This window comes from Chelonia mydas, chromosome 8, assembly GCF_015237465.2.
Source record: "Chelonia mydas isolate rCheMyd1 chromosome 8, rCheMyd1.pri.v2, whole genome shotgun sequence".
Classification (NCBI taxonomy): domain Eukaryota; kingdom Metazoa; phylum Chordata; order Testudines; family Cheloniidae; genus Chelonia; species Chelonia mydas.
In genome coordinates, this window is record NC_057854.1 from 45,115,297 (window position 1) to 45,136,606 (window position 21,310).

Sequence of the window (21,310 nt, forward strand, 5' to 3'; positions counted from 1 at the left end):
TCCTTCCTCAAGAATAAAAAATCCCTCAGGACGGTAGAGGCCAGGTCCCAAAGAGAGGTGCAGAACAGAGATTTGCATACCCCACGCTTAGGCAAAAAGGCCAAGGTCACTGTAAAAGAGGCTTCTTCACAAAGGGCCCCCTTCTTTGCAAACAATCCTCACCTGAGACCTGACAAACTCACTACATCAAACACGTCTTACAGAATATTTATCCATAAAGTGTAACATGTCAGGTAGCTACAGAAAGCACATAACAGTTAAGGAATAATGCATATTGAAAGTGTGCTTTAGGGACTTAGACGGGATAATCTGTCTTGGCGATGGTCCATTCAAGTGGGAGGAAACTGTCATCCCACGCTGTTTAGCCAGTGATGCAATGCAAGGCTCAGTGGTCTAGCCTTGCCCCATCTCAAGATTTTCAATGGAAAATCACCAGCAACAATAGCAATGGAAACTACTTAGTCAAAAGGGAATATTACAACAGAGGATCACCCTGCCTTTCAATAAAGACAAAAAGACTGTTTCAATGTAACGTTGGGGAGTGTGGGGGAGCACAAGAGACCCTGTGGATCCATTCACTGAGGAGCCATTGTGTGAGGCAAAGGTGTTTCATGAAAAATTGGACCCTGGTTCCTGGGAAGCCAGCCGGCTCTGCAACAGACTGAACATTGGGGAGGGAAGGGGAGAACATCCTTTTTCAGATAGGAAAGGGAAATATTGGTAAGTGTAAACCCAGATTTGCCTGTTTTGGTTTGTATTGTAACCATCTGTTTCCAGCACGCTCTCGTTTCTAGTTAACTCTCCGTTCTTTCCAAATAAACCTACTTTGGCTTTATTCTAAGTGCTCACAAGTGCTGAGTGTTCTGCAGGAGCAGTAGTTTGAGGTAAAACTGGCAAACTGGACTACAGGGCTCCTGTGGGGGCAGAGGATCTGGGATTTCTGTGAGCAGTGTGTCCAGGGCTGGATACCGCAGGGGAATGATTCAAAGAGACTCAGGTTCACCTGTTGTTAACCTGCAAGGCAAAGGAAGGGCTATGGTGAGAGGGAGGCTCAGATGGTCATCTCCATCCAGCAGCCCGCTCCTCTCCCTCCCCCACACCCCCTCCAGAACCTGCTGCTCATGTTCTGGCTGCACTTTCCCCTTACCTTTTTATGATCAATCACCTCACTCAGTCCTGGGCACCTCTTCCTGACGCTGGCTGACTCTCGCTCCTGGAGGGAGGTGGCCACAGGGACTCTGTGAGCACAGAGCCTTGGCCGTGCATTCGGGGATCCAATCAGTTACCAGCTGGTAACACCCACTGATGCCTCTGCTCTCTTGCCACACTGCCCAGGAAGCAGTGCTGGAGTCCCCCATTGGTTCCCTCCCAGCACACTTCCAACCTCCCCTCCCCCCACCATTTCCATCAGCCATTCCCCAGAAAGAGTTCACTTCTGCTCCCCTAAAGCCCATCCCTTCTGCTGCAGAGGCCATTGCCCCACTTTTGCAGGGGTCAGGTACCAGCACGCTCCCTTAGCCCTAAATTCATTTCTCACCCACCCAGTATTAACCCAGAGGGGTCAGTCTCAGGGCTGGTGGCTAGATACCCTCCTTTCCCATAGAGGTGAAAGCTCCAGAGACCTAGAGCAGAAGGAGCGGATGGCACCTGAGTCTACGAGAGGTCTATGCAAAATGGCCTTTGGGCTGGTGCAGAGTCCTTACGCGATCACACCTGCCATCCTGGCTTAGGGCCTAGGATGGGTAGGAACAGCCCCTGAGGGGGAGGCAGCATTGGTGCTAGCAGGAAGGGGCTGACAGGCCATGGGAGTGAGCACCATGGGCTCTGCCAGCAATCGCAGGGGAATGACTGGGTACTAGGCTGATGTAGGGGCAGGGATTAGGTGGCCGTTGTAGCCTGGAGGTCCTTCATCGGGCACCAACCTCATTCCAAGGGGTGCCTTAAGGTGGACCAGAGAGCCAACCAAGAGCACAGCGTGCTGGGGTAGGGCTTGCAGATTCCTGGCCCTGGCAAGTTAGTACTAAAGACAAAACTCAAATAGCACCAAGTGAAATGAGTTTTGATGTGTCTGTTTCTCAGGGCTACAGGGGCATGATTTCCCCTTCTGAGTCGCATCTGCCTGCAGCCCCAGGCTTTGACCTGGGCAGATCTCCCAGGGCCAGCAGTACTGGGTATGTTTCACACCTGGATAGGACGCCCCCAGGCAAAGCACCAGTGGAGCAGAAACCCTGGTGCTAACTCAGGCAGTAACATCTCTCCTGCAGCAGCTGCACTGAGCCAGCTCCTGTGCTGGAAAAAGGGCAAAGGTTTAGGAGAGATACAAAGTGCTCAGACAGGTGACCATCACTGAGCACTGTTCCGAGAAGGAAGAGGTGGAAGAGCAAGCGTGGGCTTACATTACAAGGCAGGTGTTTACATTCAGGCCAGCCTAGTTCAGCACACTGAGTTCTCCTTCACGTCTCATCCCACAAAACACCCTTAAGGTTACTATGGACTGTTCAACCTAGCTGTGCTCTAGCCCAGAGGTAGCTGCAGTGTGACACTGATCCTCAGACTGTCAAAAAGCTTGTTTTTCCTGGAAGGCACAGGAGGACATACTGGTATTGGCTGAGAACATTTTTAAAGACATCAGATGTCCATCACATGCTTTGTGGTTGCAGCCACTGCAGTACAAACAGATCCATGCAGGACCCAATTCTAACACCCTTACAGAGTGGAGACTCCCTCTGATTTAAAAGTGGGAGAGAGCCCTGCAGGCCAGAGGAGCTCAGAGCTGGGCCTAGCTCTTTCTCAGATCCTACCTATTCATCTAGGGTCAGAGAAAATTGTGGGGAGCATGGGCCAGCTGACAGGAGAGCTGGGGTGAGAGTGTACAAATGCCAGGCAGGGCGAGTGATAAGACTGTACATTGGTGAGTCAGGCGGACAGACACAGGAGACAGGTGGGATTTGGGATCAGAGACCCAGACAGCCCCCTTTTGTAAGTGGGACTTCCTCGCTTTTCCCCAGCCTACCAGCTTTGGCCCCCACGTTCCCACCCTTCATGCTAGCCGCCTACTCCACACCCAAGGCCCTGCTTCCCCAGTTCTACATCTGCCAAGGAAAAAGACCTTTATTTTAAAAGCAGAGAGCGGGGGAGGCTCCCATGGCAAACAAACACCCAGGGCTGGCGCCCAGGGGACTGGCCTCCACAGCAATAAGGAGCCAAAGTAGTAGAGCTAGACCAGGCCCCACTCCCCTAAGCAGCTGGCACACAGCCACTCGGAGAAGGAAAAGAACTTTTCACACCATTCGCTGCTGCCTAGAGACCCTTCGGTCCTTTCACTATGGCTGGCAGCCCCCCTTTTTCCCCCAGAGGGAGGTTTTCCCTTCCAGGATCCTGCCTCCCTTCTGACAGGCTGCTCGAGATGCACCATCCTGGCCCTAGCAGCTGGGAGGAGCACGTGTGTGAGGTGCTGGGGGGCGCCGCTCTTCACTCGCAGTGTTTACAGTCAGACGGCACAACTGCCTTCAGCTCCTCTCTCCAAACAGAGAGCACAGGCGGGTAACCCAGGCAAGGCAGAACGTCCCTCTCACACGATCTCCACTGCCTTCAACATGTCCGACAGGATGTAGGAGCTGTCCCATGCTCGGCCGGGCCTCCTCAGCGTCCTCTCCAGGGTCCTACCCATCTCCACAAGCTCCGGGGCAGCCAGCTTCCCCTCGGGGTGCGGCTGGCAGAACAGGATTTCGTTGACCTCCCCCTCGATCCTCCGGGCGTACAGCAGGGGGAAGACCTCCTTGAGGGTGGCCATAACCGAGTCTTTGAGCAGGGAGTCTCGGCACACCAAGTTGAGCACAAAGACGCCTGGAGCAAGGGGAAAAGAGACCCGAAAACACAGGCACGTTTGGAACTGGAGTGATCAGTAGCAACCTGCCTCGCCCTACTCCCCAATCCTCCACACCAATAGAGGCGCTGCTAGGGGACTACAGATTCCAGCAGGCTGAGCTCCAACTGGAGCCAAGCAGCCAGGCATGCTGGAACCCACGGTCTCCCAGCAGCACGGCCAGGCTTGCAGCCTCAGTCTCTCCATTTATGCCCATTAGGTGCAGCTCCTGAATTAACAGCCAGAAGGTGCCACGGCCCTCGTCTGGGTAAAGCTTGAGAGCACCAGCACCGAACGTCAAGTGGGTGAGAGTCCTGGCACACAGCACAAACAAAGAGAGGCCCCTGCAAAGCAGCCATGGGCCTGGAGCTAGTTAGCAGCTGACTCCAGTGTCTAACAGAGGGCTCCCATTGCTGTCGCTAATGCCAGTGAATCACTGAACATACATAAGGCCATCCCGCCATCCCTCATCGCCCCTTCCTCCATGAGCAGATCCACTGGTATCAGCAGACCCGCTCATGGAGCAAGGTGCTAGTCATCCTGGGGGGGAGGGCATTACAATCTGACCCGCACTGCCCTGTACATCCATTGAGTGGCTCCATCTGCCTCACCAACGTTATTCGCTCTGTTTTACAGAGTGGGGCTGAGCCACAGAGGTTGCTCTGCCACTGAGTGGCAGAACCAGGCACAGAACCCAGGGATCCTGCCACCCAGGGCCGAGCTTTCACCACTAGGGACACGCTTGCTCTCTTCAGCGCATGTGAGGCTGTCGGACAGCCTTTCCGTACCTTCCGGTGCCAGGATGGTTCTAACCTTCTGCAGGAAGGCCGTTTCCACAAAGGCCGGCGGCGGGCAGCTCATTCCCAGCGTGGGATCCTTGCTGTCTACATCAAACATGACAGCATTGTACCGGGCTGGTGCTGCAGAAGAAGAACAGCCCAGTTAGCATCCCCAAAGAGCAAGGAAGCAATAGCGTTGGATGAGCCAAGCACTGCTCACTGCCATAGTCACTGTGCGAGTGCCTGAGATAAAAGGTGGAAGGTTAAAAGATTCTTTTGCCATTTGCACAGCAGCTTCCATCCAAGGCTCTATGAATGACACTTGCAGGAGTCTTCTCCCCTTCCACAGAAACACAGCCACCTCTGGAGCGGGCATGGCAGCTGCTCAGCAATTAACAGAGGAAGCAAAGAACACTGTGTCACACTGGAACTACAGGCAGCCAGGCTGGAATTTGGCACCAGGCCAGGAGATCTTTAAATGACCACGAGTGGTCATGCTGCCCATTAGACATCTTGCCAGAAAGACCCCCCAACGCCAGGCAGTGGCATTAATTCAGCAGGGAAAGAATGCAACCAATGACGCAAAACCACCACTTTCTCCAGCGCTGGGTTCTCTTTGGAGGTCTCCCATCCACATACCAACAAAGGATGACTCTACTTAGCTTAGGAGGCTGAAAAGGTCATAGCTCATGATGCTAATGGCTGCAGGTGGAAGAGAATTAGATATCCTTCCACACCTTGCTAATGGCACCTCAGCTCACGCGTGTTACATACAAATTAAATGGCTGATGGGTAAAGCAGTGATGGGCTGGCGTGGAGGCATAGGCGCTAGAGCACCCACGGGGAAAAGTTGGTGGGTGCGCTGCACCCACCGGCAGCCAAGCTCCCCACCCCACCCCCACCTCATCTCCGCCTCTGCCTCCTCCCCGCCGTGTCCCTGCTCCTCCACCTTCCTCCCAGTGCTTGCCACCACCAAACAGCTGTTTGACAGCTTAGCAAGCTCCAGGAGGGAAGGGGGAGGAGCGGGAATGTGGCATGCTCAGGGGAGGAGAAGAGGCGGGGCTGGGACACGGATTGACCTCCTAAGGTCCTTTCCAACCTTGATATTCTATGATTTGGGGAAGGAGTCAGAATAGGGAGGGGACGGAGTTGGGGTGGGGGCAGAGGAAGGTCAAGCACCCACCACTGCAAGCAGAAGTCGGCGCCTATGCATGGGGGGACTGGGCGGAGGAGAGAGAGGTGGTATGGCTCAGAATGGAAGAGAACCTCATCAGAAGACACTTTTGGGTGGGGAGTAGGGGAATCAACAAGAAAGGGATGGGTATGAGTCAGAGTTGAGGTAACACATCATCAGATCTCTCTTCTCACCACCTCACAGGGCACTGCCTTAGTGGGATCTCCCGAACTGTGAAGATTCTCCCCGTCCCCTCGCCCTATCCCTGTGGGGTACAAAGCTAACCAACTGCAAGGAGCTTGGAAGATCGGCATTGGGGTTGCTGCGCTCAGGGTCAAGAATCAAGGGGAGTACTCAGCACTACTCAGCAGTGACCCTGGCTAGCAGCTACAGGTGTGGAACCGATACCATCCCCTCACAGCATTCGAGAGTAGGGAGGCGGGATTGGTGGAGCCTCAGGGATGCATCGGGGAGGGATAACTCAGTGGTTTGAGCATTGGCATGCTAAACCCAGGGTTGTGAGTTCATTTAGGGATCTGGGGCAAAAATCGGGGATTGGTCCTGCTTTGAGCAGGGGGTTGGACTAGATGACCTCCTGAGATCCCTTCCAACCCTGATATTCTATGATCAGTCTGCAGGGACCCTTGCCCATTACCTGCCGCTGCTGCCAGGTTGGCCACGTAGTCCAGGCCGTCCGAAATGTGAACCTTCATCCTGTCGCCTTGGGAAAAGCCGAACCACCGGGTAGCCACCTCCAGCATGGAGGGGTCGATTTCAACCGCCTCAACGTGGGACTGGCAGAAATAGTCGTGGATGAAGAGAGGCAGGCTGCCCCCGCCCAGCCCGATCACCAGCACCGAGAGCCTGGCTCCTGCAAGTGGGAAGCAAGCTGGGAAATTAACTGCCTCCATGCTCCATGCTGTCCCCTCCAGGCCAGCGTGGGAGAACACTATGCTCACATTCCACCCACCATTGCATCTGGGGTCCCTGGGGTAGACCTTGGGCATGGAAGTGGCTTCCTCTTCATCCATCGCAGTCCCTGGGTCCCCACTATCTAAAACACACACCTCTAACCCTTTTCCTCCTGCAGCTGCGTTTAGTTCGCTCTCTGCTGCTCCAGACATCCCCTCCCCACCTGCGCCATCTCCTCCTTGAGTGGATTTAGCTAGCAAGTTTTCAGAGGGGAATTTTTCATTTTAATACCGGCCACATCTGGCCCTCCAGCTGCACACTGGGGTCCCTGTGGCGTCCAGAAACCAGCCTCCTCGCCTCTTTTCCCTCTGTTTCAGGGCGAGAACAAAGCTGATCAACAGCGGGTGACTGTCCAGGGAAATTCTGGGAACTTGGCTCCTATGGAAGCTACACATGTAACAGGGATGTGCACGTCAGGGAAGTTCAGGGCAGTCGGGGGACACCTGCCCGGCACCTTGTGATCCCCGTTGCTGTTGCTGCCTTACTGGCCAGGGGGTAGAGTTGCTTTTGCTCAGCTCTTGGTATCCTGAGACAGCAGCAGCCTTTTCCAGAGGCTGTGGCTGCCCACTGGCCATAGGCTGCTGAATAGGAACACAAGGTAGTGTTCAGGATAGCGAGTGAGCAATAGAGCCAGGCAGACAGCAGCAAGCACCAGGCCACCGCCCTCATCTCAGACAATGCAACCTACCGGGCCCTGAAACTCCCCTGGCTTTGCAATACCAAGCAGCCACGGCTGGCTGGGCATGGGTGCTGGGCCTGGGATGTACACGACACCTACTAGGAATGTGCTGAAGCCACGCTGCTTGTTTTGCTTACTGACCTCACCAGTCTTTTAAACCGGCTCTGTAGCGACAGGCAGTGAGCGCCCTAACCCAGAGCACCAGGAGACGCCAGGGCTAGCGCCCAGTCCCCCCGCCCAGCCAGAAGCACCAACCCAACATCCCCCAGTTACCCATCCACCAGACTGGAAATCCAGTCCAAGGAACTTCCCACTGACCAATAGTGCTTGGGGCTCCTCCAGGGCCTGCCACAGGAGGATCTCAAAGCGCTTGGTGAGCTTGAGCTAGCAGAGCTTCCCCTCCCTTCCAGCAGGACGTGGGCAAGTGTCGTCCTTGCCGCTTTACAGACAGGGGAGCTGGGGCACAGACACATCAACCCATACGCACTCTGTGTCAGCGCCAGGAACAGAAACCAGGAGTCCATAGTCCAAGGCTCCTGCTCTAACTAGTAGCCTCCACAGCCACTCCATACCAAAACTGACGTGCCGATTCTGAAGCACCTTTCATGCTGGGGGAGGCTACAGCACTTTCCATGCTGTGTCCAGATGGCACCAGAGACTCACCCCCACCTCTGGGATAGGGAGAGGACACAGACGGACTAGCACCAGCGGCAGCCAGAGAGGAGTCCCTGGGCCCGCCCTGCCATTCGGTCACTGATGGAGATACTTCCCCCCCCACCTTAGCTGCCCCTGACTCCGAGTTGACTAGATCAGGTACAAGTGCAGGGAAGACTTGTATTAGGGACTTTCCCTCTCCTGTGGCGGAGGAGTATCATTTCTCTTAGCTCGTGAGCCTCGCACCTGGTAGGAGCTCAGGATTTCTCAGCAGAGCCAGTCCTGCAACCATGGCCTTATGGTGTTCACAGCAGAGGTAGCTCCGGTCAATGGCCTGGCCAGCTGACTCTGGGGGGGCCTCAGTGGAGCCAGACGCCTGTTTCTTCTTGTCCTTCTTCCGCTTCTTCTGACCTGAACAACACAGTAGAGATTAGCCAGATGCCCAGGCAGACATGCAGAGAGGCTCGCACACCCGACATGCGCTGGGGACAACAGCACATATCCTTGGGGGAGGGAGGTCGCTAAGTCCCCATGTGGCAATGCAGAAGCTTGGAGAAGGGCTCATTTTATTCTGCTGTATCCATTAGGGGTTCCTCTTATGGTCAGACTGTAGCTAGGTTTTCAAAGGGGCTGGATGATCTCTCCCCATTCCCCAAGCCCGCAGTCCTCCCTCTGGCTATGGTTAACTCCGTTTGCTGCTCCCTTTCCAACATTTCAAACAGACACCCACCAGCCTGGGCTCCTGGAGCCCCACACCCACCGACCTCTGATATCAGCCTCGCTCCCCTCTAGTCTATACACGTCATCTCCAGACTCTCCCACCTCCCCCGCAGCACGGACTCCATCCCCCCCCCAGTCCCTTCCTGCCTGGGAAAAACCATTTCTGATCACTTGTTCACTGGCAGCTAAGACTTCAAGGGTAGCTGCCAACAGGAAAACATGGGGTGTGACCTCATTCTCTCCTATCAATTCAACCGGGACCTTGTGGCTGCTGTGATTGGCTCGAGGTACTGTTGTGTCAACATTTATCAGTTTTACTCTCTTGTTCTCAGCATGTCGGAGTCTCCCTCGTCCTTCGGGGTTTAGTTTTGTCCTTCCCTTAATGAATTAAAATGCTGCTCCTGGCAGCTGAGAGATGGTGTCAGACCTAAGACGACAATCCATCTTTCTCGAGTCCCACTGAGCATCTAATAGATCAGTAATATTCAGATTGGGACTCTACATCAGGTCATTGTGAAGACCGCCAGCCTCGCTCAGCTGAAGGAGGAGGTGGTGGTGGTGGTGGAGGAATGGTTTAGAGGCACCACTAGGAGCACTGAGAAAGAATTAAGAAGAGGAAAACACAGGATGAACACTAGAAAACGTTTCCTCACAGCAAAAGGTGCAGGATTGGATTGTGGGCTAATCTGCTATTTACTCTAGTTTAAACCTGCAAGTGCCCCATGTCGCAGAGGAAGGTGAAAAAACCCCAGTCACTGTTAGTGTCACCCACGAGAAAATTCCTTCACTGCCCCAAATATGGTGATCAGTTAGACCAGGGGTTGCCAACCTGAGCCTGAGGAGGAGAATTTACCAATGTACATTGCCAAAGAGCCACAGTAATAGGTCAGCAGCCCCCCCCCCGCATTAGCTCCCCCCACCCCCGCTCCCAGCGCCTCCCACCCACCAGCAGCCCCACTGATCAGCACCTCCCCCTCCCCCTCCCTCCCAGCACCTTCTGATCAGCACCTCCCCCTCCCTCCCGGCACCTTCTGATCAGCTGTTTCGTGGTGTGCAGGAGGCTCTAGGTGGGAGGAGTGAGGGTATGGCAGGCTCAGGGGAGGGGGCAGGAAGGGGTGGAGTGGGGGCAAGGCCTGTGGCAGAGCCAGGGGTTGAGCAGCGAGCACCCCCTGGCACACTGGAAAGTGGGGCTGGAGCTACAGGCGCCAAGAGTTGGGACCTATACAAGGAGCCGCATATTAACTTCTGAAGAGCCGCATGTGGCTCCGGAGCCACAGGTTGGCCATCCCTGAGTTAGACTCTGACCACGTGGGCAAGACTCACCAGGCAGACACCTGGGAAAGAATTCTCTGTGGTAACTCAGAGCCCTCCCCATCTAGTGTCCCTCTCTGGCCGCTGGAGATATTTACTAATAGCAGATGGGTCATTGTAGGCAACCTCATCATACCATCCCCTCCATAAATGTATCAAGCTCAGTCTTGAAGCCAGTTAGGCTTTTTTCCCCGCCACTGCTCCCCTTGGGAGGCTGTTCCAGAACTTCTCTCTTCAGATTGTTAGAAATCTTTGCCTAATTTCAAGCCTACACTTGTTGGTGGCCAGTTTACATCCATTTGTTCTTGTGCCAACACTAGCCCTTAAATACCAGGGAGGGAGAGTTATCTCCCCATAGCCTTCATTTTGTTAGGCTAAACAAACCAAGCTCTTTGAGTCTCCTCTCATAAGGTAGGTTCTCCATTACTCTGATCATCCTAGCAGCCCTTCTCTGCACCTGTTCCAGTTTGAATTCATGTTTCTTAAACATGGGACACCAGAACTGCACAGTATTCCAGATGAGGTCTCACCAGTGCCTTGTATAGTGGTATTAACACTTCCCCATTTCTACTGGAAATGCCTTGCCTGATGCATCCTACGACTGCACTAGCCTTTTTCACAGCCACATCACATTGACGGCTTATAGTCATCCTGTGATCAACCAATACACCCCGATCTTTCTTCTCCACAGTGGGCCCCCTGGGATGAGCTAGATGTCACCCAGTGTGGTTGTTCCATTTACTCTCATGATATGCTCCCAATCTGCTTATTGCTGCCCAGAGCCATCCAACGGCTCCTGGGTCTACTGCAACTCTTCGCAGCCCTTTACTGTGCTGCCCAAGCCCTGAGAATCTTTCCCAAATCCCTAGGCCCAAGTTTACACACCTCTAGGGGCTGCACTGGACAGCAGCCTGGCTTCTGACTGTACCACGTTCCTGTTGCTGAGGAAGATGAGCCGCCGGAAGTAGCACATGTTGTCCCCTTTCACGTCTTCGATGAGATATTCCCCGCTCATGGCGCTGGTGTCCCGATGCTGAATGGTACGGACCCCGATGTCCCCCCCTACAGAGAGAAACGGCACCTGGGGGAGAAAGAAAAGCAATGGGGGAAACTAACTCACACAGGAGACACCAGCGACTTTACAGAAAGAACCAGAGGAAGAGCCCAGAGACCGCAAAAGGAAAATAGCATTACGAACACAAGCAGTTTGTTGTTCTAAACAGAGTTGTGCAAACTCCCACCTGCAATCCCTGTCTAGGCTGACTGGAGACCAAGGCAACAGCACTGCAACCCAGCTCAACGGGCCCCCATATAGCATGATGGTCCAGTGGCTGTTTGGATACAGATTCTGATGGGTTCAGAGCTTGGCTTTCAGGCCAAAGCAAGGATCTGGTCTGATTTTCAGTGGTGCCAAAATAAATAAATCAAAAAATCAAATGCTCTTTTAAGATTGTTGTCCAATTTGGCAAGATTCTTAGGAGATCAGTTGTTCTCATGAGAATTCTCACGTCTTGTCTAGAAACCTCATGAACAATTTCAGCTGCCCCAGAACCAGACCTGGTACCAGATCTGCAGGGGCAGGTCCAACCCTGGGGATTTTAATCTGATTTCCCACATCTACTGAAATCTGAAAGGCTGACAGATCATAGAATCCAGTTTTGCCTGGTCTCCTGTACTTTTGCCTGTAACAGGAGACCGGCAGAACAGTTTCAAAGAGTCACAGAAATCTAGGACTGGAAGGGACCTTGATAGGTCGTCTAGTCCAATCCCCTGCACTGGGGTAGAACAAAGTATTATCTAGACCATACCTGACAGGTGTTTGTCTAACCTGCTCTTAAAACCTCCAAAGATGGAGATTCCACAACCTTTGTAGGTAAGTCTGTAGGTAATTTATTTCAGTGCTTAACTACCCTGACAGTTAGGAAGCTTTTCCTAATGTCTAACCTAAATCTCTCTTGCTGCATTTTAAGCCCATTGCTCCTTGTCCTGTCCTCAGTGGATAAGGAGAACAATATATCACCCTCCTCTTTGTAACAACCTTTTACATAGTTGAAGACTATTATGTCTCTCCTCAGTCGTCTCTTCTCCAGACTAAACAAACCCATTTTTTCCAACCTTCCCTTGTAGATCATGTTTTCTAGACCTTTAATCATTTTTGTTGCTCTTCTCTGGACTTTCTCCAATTTGTCCACATCTTTCTTGAAGTATGGTGCCCAGAACTTGACACAACACTCCAATTGAGGCCTCTTTAGTGCTGAGTAGTAGTAGAATTAGTCTTTCACATTATTAAAGGCAGATTTGTCTGCTATATGTAGATGGCCTGTTTGACTTACTTCTTGTATCTTGCTTACAACACTCCGAGTAACATATCCCAAAATGAGGTTCGCTTTATCTGCAACAGTGTTACATTGTTGACTCATATTGAGTTTGTGATCCACTATAACCCCCAGATCCCTTTCTGCAATACTCCTTCCTAGGCAGTAATTTCCCATTTTGTATTTGTGCAATTGATTTCTTCTTCCAAGTGGAGTACTTTGCATTTGTCCTTATTCAATTTCATCTTATTTATTTCAGACCATTTCTCCAGTTTGTCAAAATCATTTTGAATTCTAAACCTGTCCTTCAAAGCGCCTGCAAAAAAACCCCCTTTGGTATCATCCAAAAATGTTGTCAGTGCATTGTATGCGCCATTATCCAAATCATTTATGAAGACACTGAATAGAACTGGATCCAAGATAGATCCCCATTTGACCTGCTAATACTGAAAAAGGCACAATAAACCATTCTACGCCTCCTCTTCGAAAGTCAAGCTGAACCAGATGCATCTTAGGAACTGGAAGGATATTTGCCGTAGGAAGTGGAGGATATCAGGGGAGGGTGAGGAGCAGACAGGTTTGTGTGGCATAGTAGCTTGGCCAGTGTTTTCACCACTGTTATCAAGTCACGGCAAGAATACATGTTTTATGAGTTGCTTAATGGTTCAGTCCTCAGCGAGGTGGGGAGAAAGCTGCAGAAAGAAACAGGAAGGCGGAAGAGACTCAGGCCAATATTTGCAAATAGGGCAAGTGGTTTTGGGTGCCCAACTTGAGATGCCCTCCCTATAAAAATCAGGCCCCGCTGGGGTATCTGAAGTTGAGGCCCTCAAATTAAGGCATCCAAAAATCACAGCCTAAAGGAATGAAGTGACTGGAGCTGGCGTGGGGAGGAGAATAAAACAGCAGTTAGATACTGGGCTGAATTAAGCCTCAGAGCTGAACCCCTCCCTTGACTGGAACCAGATCAAATTTTGCAATTGGAGCCCACTTCCAGCTGAAAGGAAAACATGACTGCACAGAGAGATGGAAGGCAACAGAGAGCAGCAGGATGCCCTGAAGTAGGAGCTAGAGCAGGGGCGGGCTAACCTTTTGGCCTGCGGGCCACATCAGGTTTCTGAAATTGTATGGAGGGCTGGTTAGGAGAGGCTGTGCCTCCCCAAACAGCCAGGCGTGGCCCAGTCCCCGCACCCCTCCCCTCCAACCTCCCTCCCCCCCGCCCCCGGGACCCCGGCCCCATCCAACCCTCCAGTTCCCTGACCGCCTCGGAACCCCTGCATGCCCCCTGCCACCCCATCCAACCCCCCACCTTTCTGACTGGTGGTACCCCTGCCCCCATTCAACCCCCCTGTTCTCTGCCCTCTGACTGCCCCAACCCCTATCCACACCCTCGCCCCTGACCACCACCCCGAACTCCCCTGCCCTCTATCCAACACCCCCGTGCTCCCTGACCCCTTACCGGGGTAGGGGTATAGCAGAGGAGGGGCTGGGGGCTAACTTGCCGGGCCAGGAGCTCAGGGGCCAGGCAGGAGATGTGGCCCACAGGACATAAATTTGCCCACCTCTGAGCTAGAGTCTGGTTATGGAGGTGTGGGGCACAGGCTGGGTTTGCAGCTCTGCCCAAGGAGATGCCTGAACACAGCTGCTGGAAACAGCACTTACTTGCTGCTGGGATGGAAGACCGGGTGGTGCCAGCTCCATCACCTTCCCTGACAGCTCTGCCTGGATGCCTTCCATCCCTTCGTAGTGCTGATCTCTGTGCAGCGCCACCGTTATCAGCCGCCTGAAGCCTGCGCTGGCAGCCAGCTGCTTCCGACCCGCCTCTGTTCCAAAGAGCCACTCGGTCTCTCTGCCCTGCGGTACTGGAGAAAGGGGTTGCGGTCAGGAGAGCAGAGACCACGGTGGCAAAAACGGATGGTGCAAGAAGTACAGTGCTACCTATGTATCTTAGCCTGCAGCCAAAGCAGCTGCCCTCATCTCTAATGCAGATAAGCTCCAGAACACAGTATGTCTGTGCTGCTTGGATCGAGATGGAGCCGGTACACAGCGTGCTCCTGTTATACTGAGGACAACGACAACTGCAATCTTCTCCAGATTTGACAAATTAGGTGCAGTCCCATGGCCCTGAAAGCTGCCAATACACCCCTTGATTGAATCCATTTTGGATGCCCCTTCCTCCAACGCATTCATAACACAAAGGCTTGAATGCATTGCAGGACTGTGTATCTAGAGTCTGTGCTAATGAAACAAGAAGACTTAGCACTCCTCTGGATCTCATCCAGTTGTAGATTCCAAAGCACTTGGAAAGTGGAGCAAGTATCTGCCCCATATTTATGAACAGGACAGTTGAGATGCAGTGTGGTTAACTGGTCACACAATGAGTCAGAGATGGTAACAAACTCCAGGAATCCCAACTCTCAGCCCTGTGCGCTGGACTACATTGCCTCCTTGGATGAAAATCCTACAGGCCATCTATTATAATTATTGTCTAGCAGACAAATCTGCCTTAATAATGTGAAAAATTAATTCCACTACTGGTAACAGGTTGGAAGAGGGCAATTGAAGAAATGCTAAAAATGCACTAACCAGTGTGACCTGCTTTGTGTGTGGCTAAGAAGAGGGGAGGTTTCTGCATTCTGTTAAGGAGGCTTGGATTTCATACACTGAAATCTCAGTCAAATGGGGTTTTTGTTTTGTTTTTTTTAATAGCAGAGCGCTCTCAAATTCAAGGAAGAAGCTACCTCAAAGCTCCTGCTGATCCTAAGGATGCCAGCAATTTGTACACACAATAAATACCATACACATGCATCCACCAAGGAAAGGCTAACTGCAGTGAGTGCATTTATGATATTAACACAGAGTAAATTGGTCTATTTAACCTTTACCTGGCAGTAACAACAGGACTGAGCATCACAGAGAAAGTTAGTAACAAACATGTATGAATGTTCCATGATCAGTATCTGCTATTTACTAGGGGGCAGATTCTGCCACCAGAACTCTCAGCTGCTGGTACCTTTTTCCGTACGTAGCCTCAATGAAACGAATGGGGCTATTCATAGTGGTTGGGAATAGCTCTTTGGGAAGGTGGCAGAATCAGATCCTACAGGTTAACAGCTGTATCTTGTATTGTGCATTTGCTCTCCGAGCTGAAGTAAGGGGCTATCCAGCTATCTCAAGTACCGATGCAATAAAGCCCAGGTGTTCACCAATACAGCTTCAGATTACACCGATGGGCACATTTTGGAGATGAAAAATGGGGCAGCTATCCACCCATCTTCATAACCAGTCCCCTATGTCAGATTAAGGGTTTGTATCAGGCCACAGCACCACACTGCTTTTTTGGTCAGTGACTGGGCTCTGCCTACACACAATACCATGGCAAGCTAATGTGTCTAGTTCTTTTGCTCCTGAAGACCAAGATTTTCAAAACCGGGTGTCTAAATTTAGGGGCTCAGGAGCCTTGAAAGGCATCTTTGATAACTAACTTGATTTTCAGAGTTGCTGAGCAGAGCTGGCCAAAAAAATGGGAATCTTTCTGAAAAAAAGTTTGGATGGGGGGTGGGGAGAGAATTCATCCTGCTTTAGAATGAACTGTCAAAACCATGAAACCTTTTCAGTGGAAGAAATTTAAAGAAAAATTCCATTTCAGGAGAACTGAAACAAAATGTTTCTGGCTTCCTGATCACCCTCACTTGGGAAATCTCAGCCCAGCTGCTGGAGAGTCACTGAGCCTCCCTATCGGCCCACAGCTCTGGGAGCTGGAGAAATGCTGCTCATCCCCAGAACTGGGGGGTGGGGGTACAGGGAAACCTGCCTGTGTTTTGATGAAAGTTTCATCCAGTCTGTGAGAGATTTGGTGAAATATTTCATACCACCAACTTGGCATTTGCCAGCAGAATAAGTTCAGTTGGAAAATCTCTAACTGTCTCTAGTGCTGAGCACCCAGCAACTGCCATGGAAATGAATGGGAGTTGTTGGGTGTCCGGCACTGGTGAAAATCAGGCCTATCTTATACTTAACCAGAGGCTTAAGAGCTTAACTTTAGACACCTGAAATTGTGACCCCTGCTGAAATCAATGGGAGTTTTTCTAAGGACTTCAAAATAGGGATGAAATCCTGATCCCATTGAACATCTCAGCTAGAGAAATATCCTCTCGGAGGAGTTGAACTCACTGATGAAGATGGCGAAGTGATTGTTCCGGGAGGCTTTCACTGAGGGGCTGTCCACTATATGCAGAGTGTACCGAGGTTTCCCAGCATCCGCATCACACAGATCCAGGGAGATGTGGCTCGCACTGGGGTTTTTATTCAGCTGGCTGCGCAGCAGAGCATAGAGCTGCCTCTCCTTTATTGCCTCGACCAACTGCTCAGCACTCTCCACCCGCACAGGCTTGTCCTGCTCCTCCGTGCAGATCTCGAGGATCTGCAGAACCGAACCAGGGATCTTCTTGAACTTGGTCATGACGTAGACAAAAACAGGCAGAACAAACTGCTGCTTGGCTGCTCCGTCGTCACTGCCAGAGACCTGGTGAACGCGCACCATCCAGCCTTCCCGGGAGAAGTAGCCCACCACCTTCTTCACCACATGGGCCTGGGCCAAGGAGATACACAGGTAACGGCCTCCAACCTGCAGCATCCGGCTAATCTCAGCAAACATCCTGTCCACCCTTTCAAGGGTGGCCTCTTCTTCATCAACCAGTATAGCATCCAGGGTGCCCTTGTCCAATACCACCTGGAACTGTGCGTCCTGGAAATCCATCTGCAGCATGTCCATCTGCAGGTAGCTCATCTTTGGCCTCCTGTGGGCATTCCGCTCCCTCATCTGATTTATCACCACCTCACTGATGTCCACGTTCACAATGTCCTGGTAGCCCACGTCATACATCTGCTCACTCAGTTCGGAGTTGCCGCAACCCACTACAAGAACCTGAGAAATTTAAAGAGATAATAGTTTTCCTGTGGATACACAGCACAGCCCTGTTTATCCCAACCGATCCCAAACACACATACACACTCCATGGAGATCAGCAAACAACGGATTCTCTGGGAGACAAACCCGCCATGAATGCTCACTAACCAACACTCTGGGATCTTGCGATAAATATACTACAGCGGGAGTCACCACACAGAAAGGAGGCATTCGACACGTACATGTTACACACACACACACACGCAGGAATCCCTTCCCCACCACTGCACTATAGCTGCATCCGGGTGGAAGACAACATCTGATGACTAATGCACAGCAACTAGTAAACTCGAGTGGACGTAACCTGGACTGCACATGGAATTCAGGGAGACAGGATGTGATTATCTGAGCTAGATTTTAGCCAGAATAAGGGGAGCCATACCCCATCTCTTTTGAGAAGTGCTGTGAAATCATTTATGACCACAAGTGGTCATGATCTTGGTTTTATCTACTGGTCACCATCTCCAACACCAGGCTGGACCATTAGCTTAGCACTAGGCTATGGGGAGATACTGACCTGGATAAGCTGAGCATCCATGAGATTACCTGCCAAGCTGCCTCCCTACTCACAGATCCACATCCAGTCAAGCAAGTAGTATTTGGAGTCTCCTATTCTGGGATGGATCTGGCATATGTTTTAGGCTTTGAGCCACCGGACTGTAACACTGGGCTGTGAATCAAAAATCTTCTGTCCTCAGCACCTAGGAGATCAGCCCAGCCCAGCCCCTGCCTATACCTCTTCACATGCCCATATGAAGCCTGCCCTAAGAGAATCAGAATCATAGAAACGTAGGGCTGGTAGGGACTTTGAGAAATTATTAAGGCCAGCCCCCTGCACTGAGGCAGGACCAAGTAAACCTAGATGCTCCCTGACAGATGTTTGTGTAACCTGTTCTTAGAAACCTCCAATGATGGGCTATTCCAGCCCTTAACTACCCTTAGAGTTAGAAAGCTTTCTTAATATCTAACCTAAACCTCTCTTGCTACATATTAAGCCCATTACTTGTTGTCTTTCCTTCACTGGACATGGAGAACAATTGATCCCTGTCTCCCTTATAACAGCCTTTAACATATTTGAGAACCATCATCAGATTTCACACCTTCCACCCTCATCCTTCTTTTCTCAAGGCTGAACATACCCCTTTAAACCTCCCCCCCCCCAGAAAAAAAAAACAACAACAACTCACACCTTTCTTCATAGGTCAAGTTTTCAAAACTTATTTTTGTTGCTCTCTTCGGGACTTTCTCCAGTTTGTCCACATCTTTCTTAAAGTGTGGCACCCACACAGTACTCCAGTTGATGCCTCACCAGTACCAAGCAGAGTGTGACAATTATATCCTGTGTCTTACATACACTGCTTTGCCTGACATGTCCCAGAACAACATTAACCTTTTCTACAACTGCATCAGATCCAATTTGCAATTCTACTACAACCCCAGATCCTTTCCAACAGCAGCACTGCCCAGACGGTTATTCCCCTTTTTATAACTGTGCATTTGATTTTTCCTTCCAAAGTGCAGCACTTTTCACGTGTTTTATTGACTTCCATCCTGTTGAACTCAGGTTGCTCTGAATTCTAATCCTGGCCTACCCAGTGCCCCTACCCCTACTTGCTTGGCGCCAGCCACCAACGTTACAAGCAGGCCCTCCCCTGCGTTACCCAAGCGGCTAATGAAAACATTGGCACGGGACCCAGGACCGACCCTGGCTGGCAGGACCCCCCAGACATGCACCCTCCAACGGGCCAGTGAGCCCGTGACACCCACTCTCTGGGTGAAAAGAAAAGGAGGACTTGTGGCACCTTAGAGACTAACCAATTTATCTGAGCATAAGCTTTCGTGAGCTACAGCTCACTTCATCGGATGTACTCTCTAGGTGCGATCCAGTGGTGCCCCCGCCTAGCAGCAATTTCACCCGCTCCCGCTTCCTTGGGCTGCTTCTGACCCTACCCGGGGGGCCTATGCCCTACTAGAATCGGGGGAGTCGCGAACGTGCTCTACCCTTCGGCCCGGGCTCCACCCAACGGAGGCGCCCCCGGCCGCCCCGCACTCACCTTGTCTCGGGGACGCACGTACTTGTGCAGCGCCGCGCACAGCTCCAGGTATCCGCCGTACCACTCGAAGGTGCGCGGCCCGCGCTGCTGGAAGAAGCGCTCCCAGTACTGGGCCGAGGCGAAGTCCCGCGCGGTGCGGGGCAGCAGAGCCATGGCGCGGGGAGGGGGCGTCACGCCGGGCCGGGCCCGGCCTGCCCGTCCCGCCTCGCCCCGCCCCCAGAGTCCCCCTGACGGGCAGACGCGCTGCAGACCCGAACCCGAAACTGTTTCCACGTGCGCCCGTGCTGCCCCCACAGTGCGATCCTTGAACGTTGCTATGCTACGTCCGTGTTCGGAGCCTGCTCATTGGGCCGCTCCTCCGCACACCGACGTCCCAGCTCATTGGTTGCCTCTTTTTTCCAGCTTTCTTCCCATTGGCTCGTTACCTCCCCCACCCCAGTGTGTGTTGTTTGAACTTTGACAGGGAGGCGAGTGCTCGAATAGGGCCCCTGCAGGGTGGGGATCGCGGGACAGGGCGCTGGGAGGCGGAGGGGGGATCGCGGGACAGGGCGCTGGGAGGAGGGCGAGGGGGGATCGCGGGACAGGGCGCTGGGAGGCGGGGAGGGGGGATCGCGGGACAGGGCGCTGGGAGGCGGGCGAGGGGGGATCGCGGGACAGGGCGCTGGGAGGCGGGGAGGGGGGATCGCGGGACAGGGCGCTGGGAGGAGGGCGAGGGGGGATCGCGGGACAGGGCGCTGGGAGGCGGGGAGGGGGGATCGCGGGACAGGGCGCTGGGAGGCGGGCGAGGGGGGATCGCGGGACAGGGCGCTGGGAGGCGGGGAGGGGGGATCGCGGGACAGGGCGCTGGGAGGCGGGCGAGGGGGGATCGCGGGACAGGGCGCTGGGAGGCGGGGAGGGGGGATCGCGGGACAGGGCGCTGGGAGGAGGGCGAGGGGGGGATGGCGGGACAGGGCGCTGGGAGGCGGGCGAGGGGGGATCGCGGGACAGGGCGCTGGGAGGCGGGCGAGGGGGGATCGCGGGACAGGGCGCTGGAGGCGGGCGAGGGGGGGATCGCGGGACAGGGCGCTGGGAGGCGGGCGAGGGGGGATCGCGGGACAGGGCGCTGGGAGGCGGGCGAGGGGGGATCGCGGGACAGGGCGCTGGGAGGCGGGCGAGGGGGGATCGGGGACAGGGCGCTGGGAGGCGGGAGGGGGGGATCGCGGGACTGGGTGCTGGGAGGGGGGATCGCAGGATAGGGCGCTGGGAGGTGGGACAGGACGGATCGCGGGACAGGGCACTGGGAGGCGGGGGAGCCTGGATCGAGGGACAGGAGGGGGGGAGGGGGGATCGCGGGACAGGGTGCTGGGAGGCGGGGGACTGGGTGGTGGTGGGGGGGATCGTGGGACAGGGCGGTGGGAGGCCGGGGGGGAATCACAGGAGAGGGCGCCGGGGGATCGCGGGACAGGGTGCTGGGAGGCGCCGGGTGGGGGGGAATCTCCCAATGCCCCAATGGAGGGGCTGCTGTGGCGTGCTGTGCACGCAAACACGACACAAGCTATCTGAGCGCATTAGCTGAAATCTGCCCCTCCAGCAGAGGGAGTGCGGATGAAAGGCTCCCCCTGGCCCGTCTCTCTCACTAACAGAAGTTGGTCCAGTAAAAGATATTTCCTCCCCTACCTTGTCTCTCTAGTAGGCGGTACAAGCCAATAGCATTTTGCACACTTACTCTAGTGATGGTTCACTAATTCAGACCGATTTGTGCTGGGGTCAGACTTTCTCCTGCTGTCGCATCGCTGCCTACCCTGCTTTATTTTTCACCATCAGTTTTGAACTTTCTCTCTC

At 53.3% G+C, this 21,310-nt stretch overlaps 1 protein-coding gene across 1 annotated transcript; it reads right to left on the bottom strand.

Moving 5' to 3' along the window:
- Window positions 1-3,096: 3,096 nt before the first annotated feature.
- On the bottom strand, window positions 3,097-19,841 carry METTL13 (methyltransferase 13, eEF1A lysine and N-terminal methyltransferase). The gene is made up of 9 exons (XM_007061195.4): window positions 19,726-19,841; window positions 19,490-19,670; window positions 16,640-17,393; window positions 14,129-14,328; window positions 11,040-11,235; window positions 8,370-8,534; window positions 6,474-6,689; window positions 4,654-4,785; window positions 3,097-3,846 (listed from the first exon to the last, which is right to left on the bottom strand). The coding sequence occupies exons 2-9, from the start codon at window positions 19,640-19,642 to the stop codon at window positions 3,572-3,574; spliced, it is 2,091 nt and encodes a 696-aa protein (XP_007061257.2). The 5' UTR covers window positions 19,643-19,670; window positions 19,726-19,841; the 3' UTR covers window positions 3,097-3,571.
- Window positions 19,842-21,310: the final 1,469 nt, after the last annotated feature.

Bases quoted from the DNA above. Each gene is read 5' to 3' on its own strand.
- METTL13 (XM_007061195.4), bottom strand. From the start codon at position 19,642: ATGGCTCTGCTGCCCCGCACCGCGCGGGACTTCGCCTCGGCCCAGTAC. The intron at 17,394-19,489 runs GTGAGTGCGGGG...TAAATTTCTCAG, and splicing joins ACGTGCGTCCCCGAGACAAG to GTTCTTGTAGTGGGTTGCGG. The intron at 8,535-11,039 runs GTGTGTAAACTT...TGTGTTGTTCAG, and splicing joins GTCCAGTGCAGCCCCTAGAG to GTCAGAAGAAGCGGAAGAAG.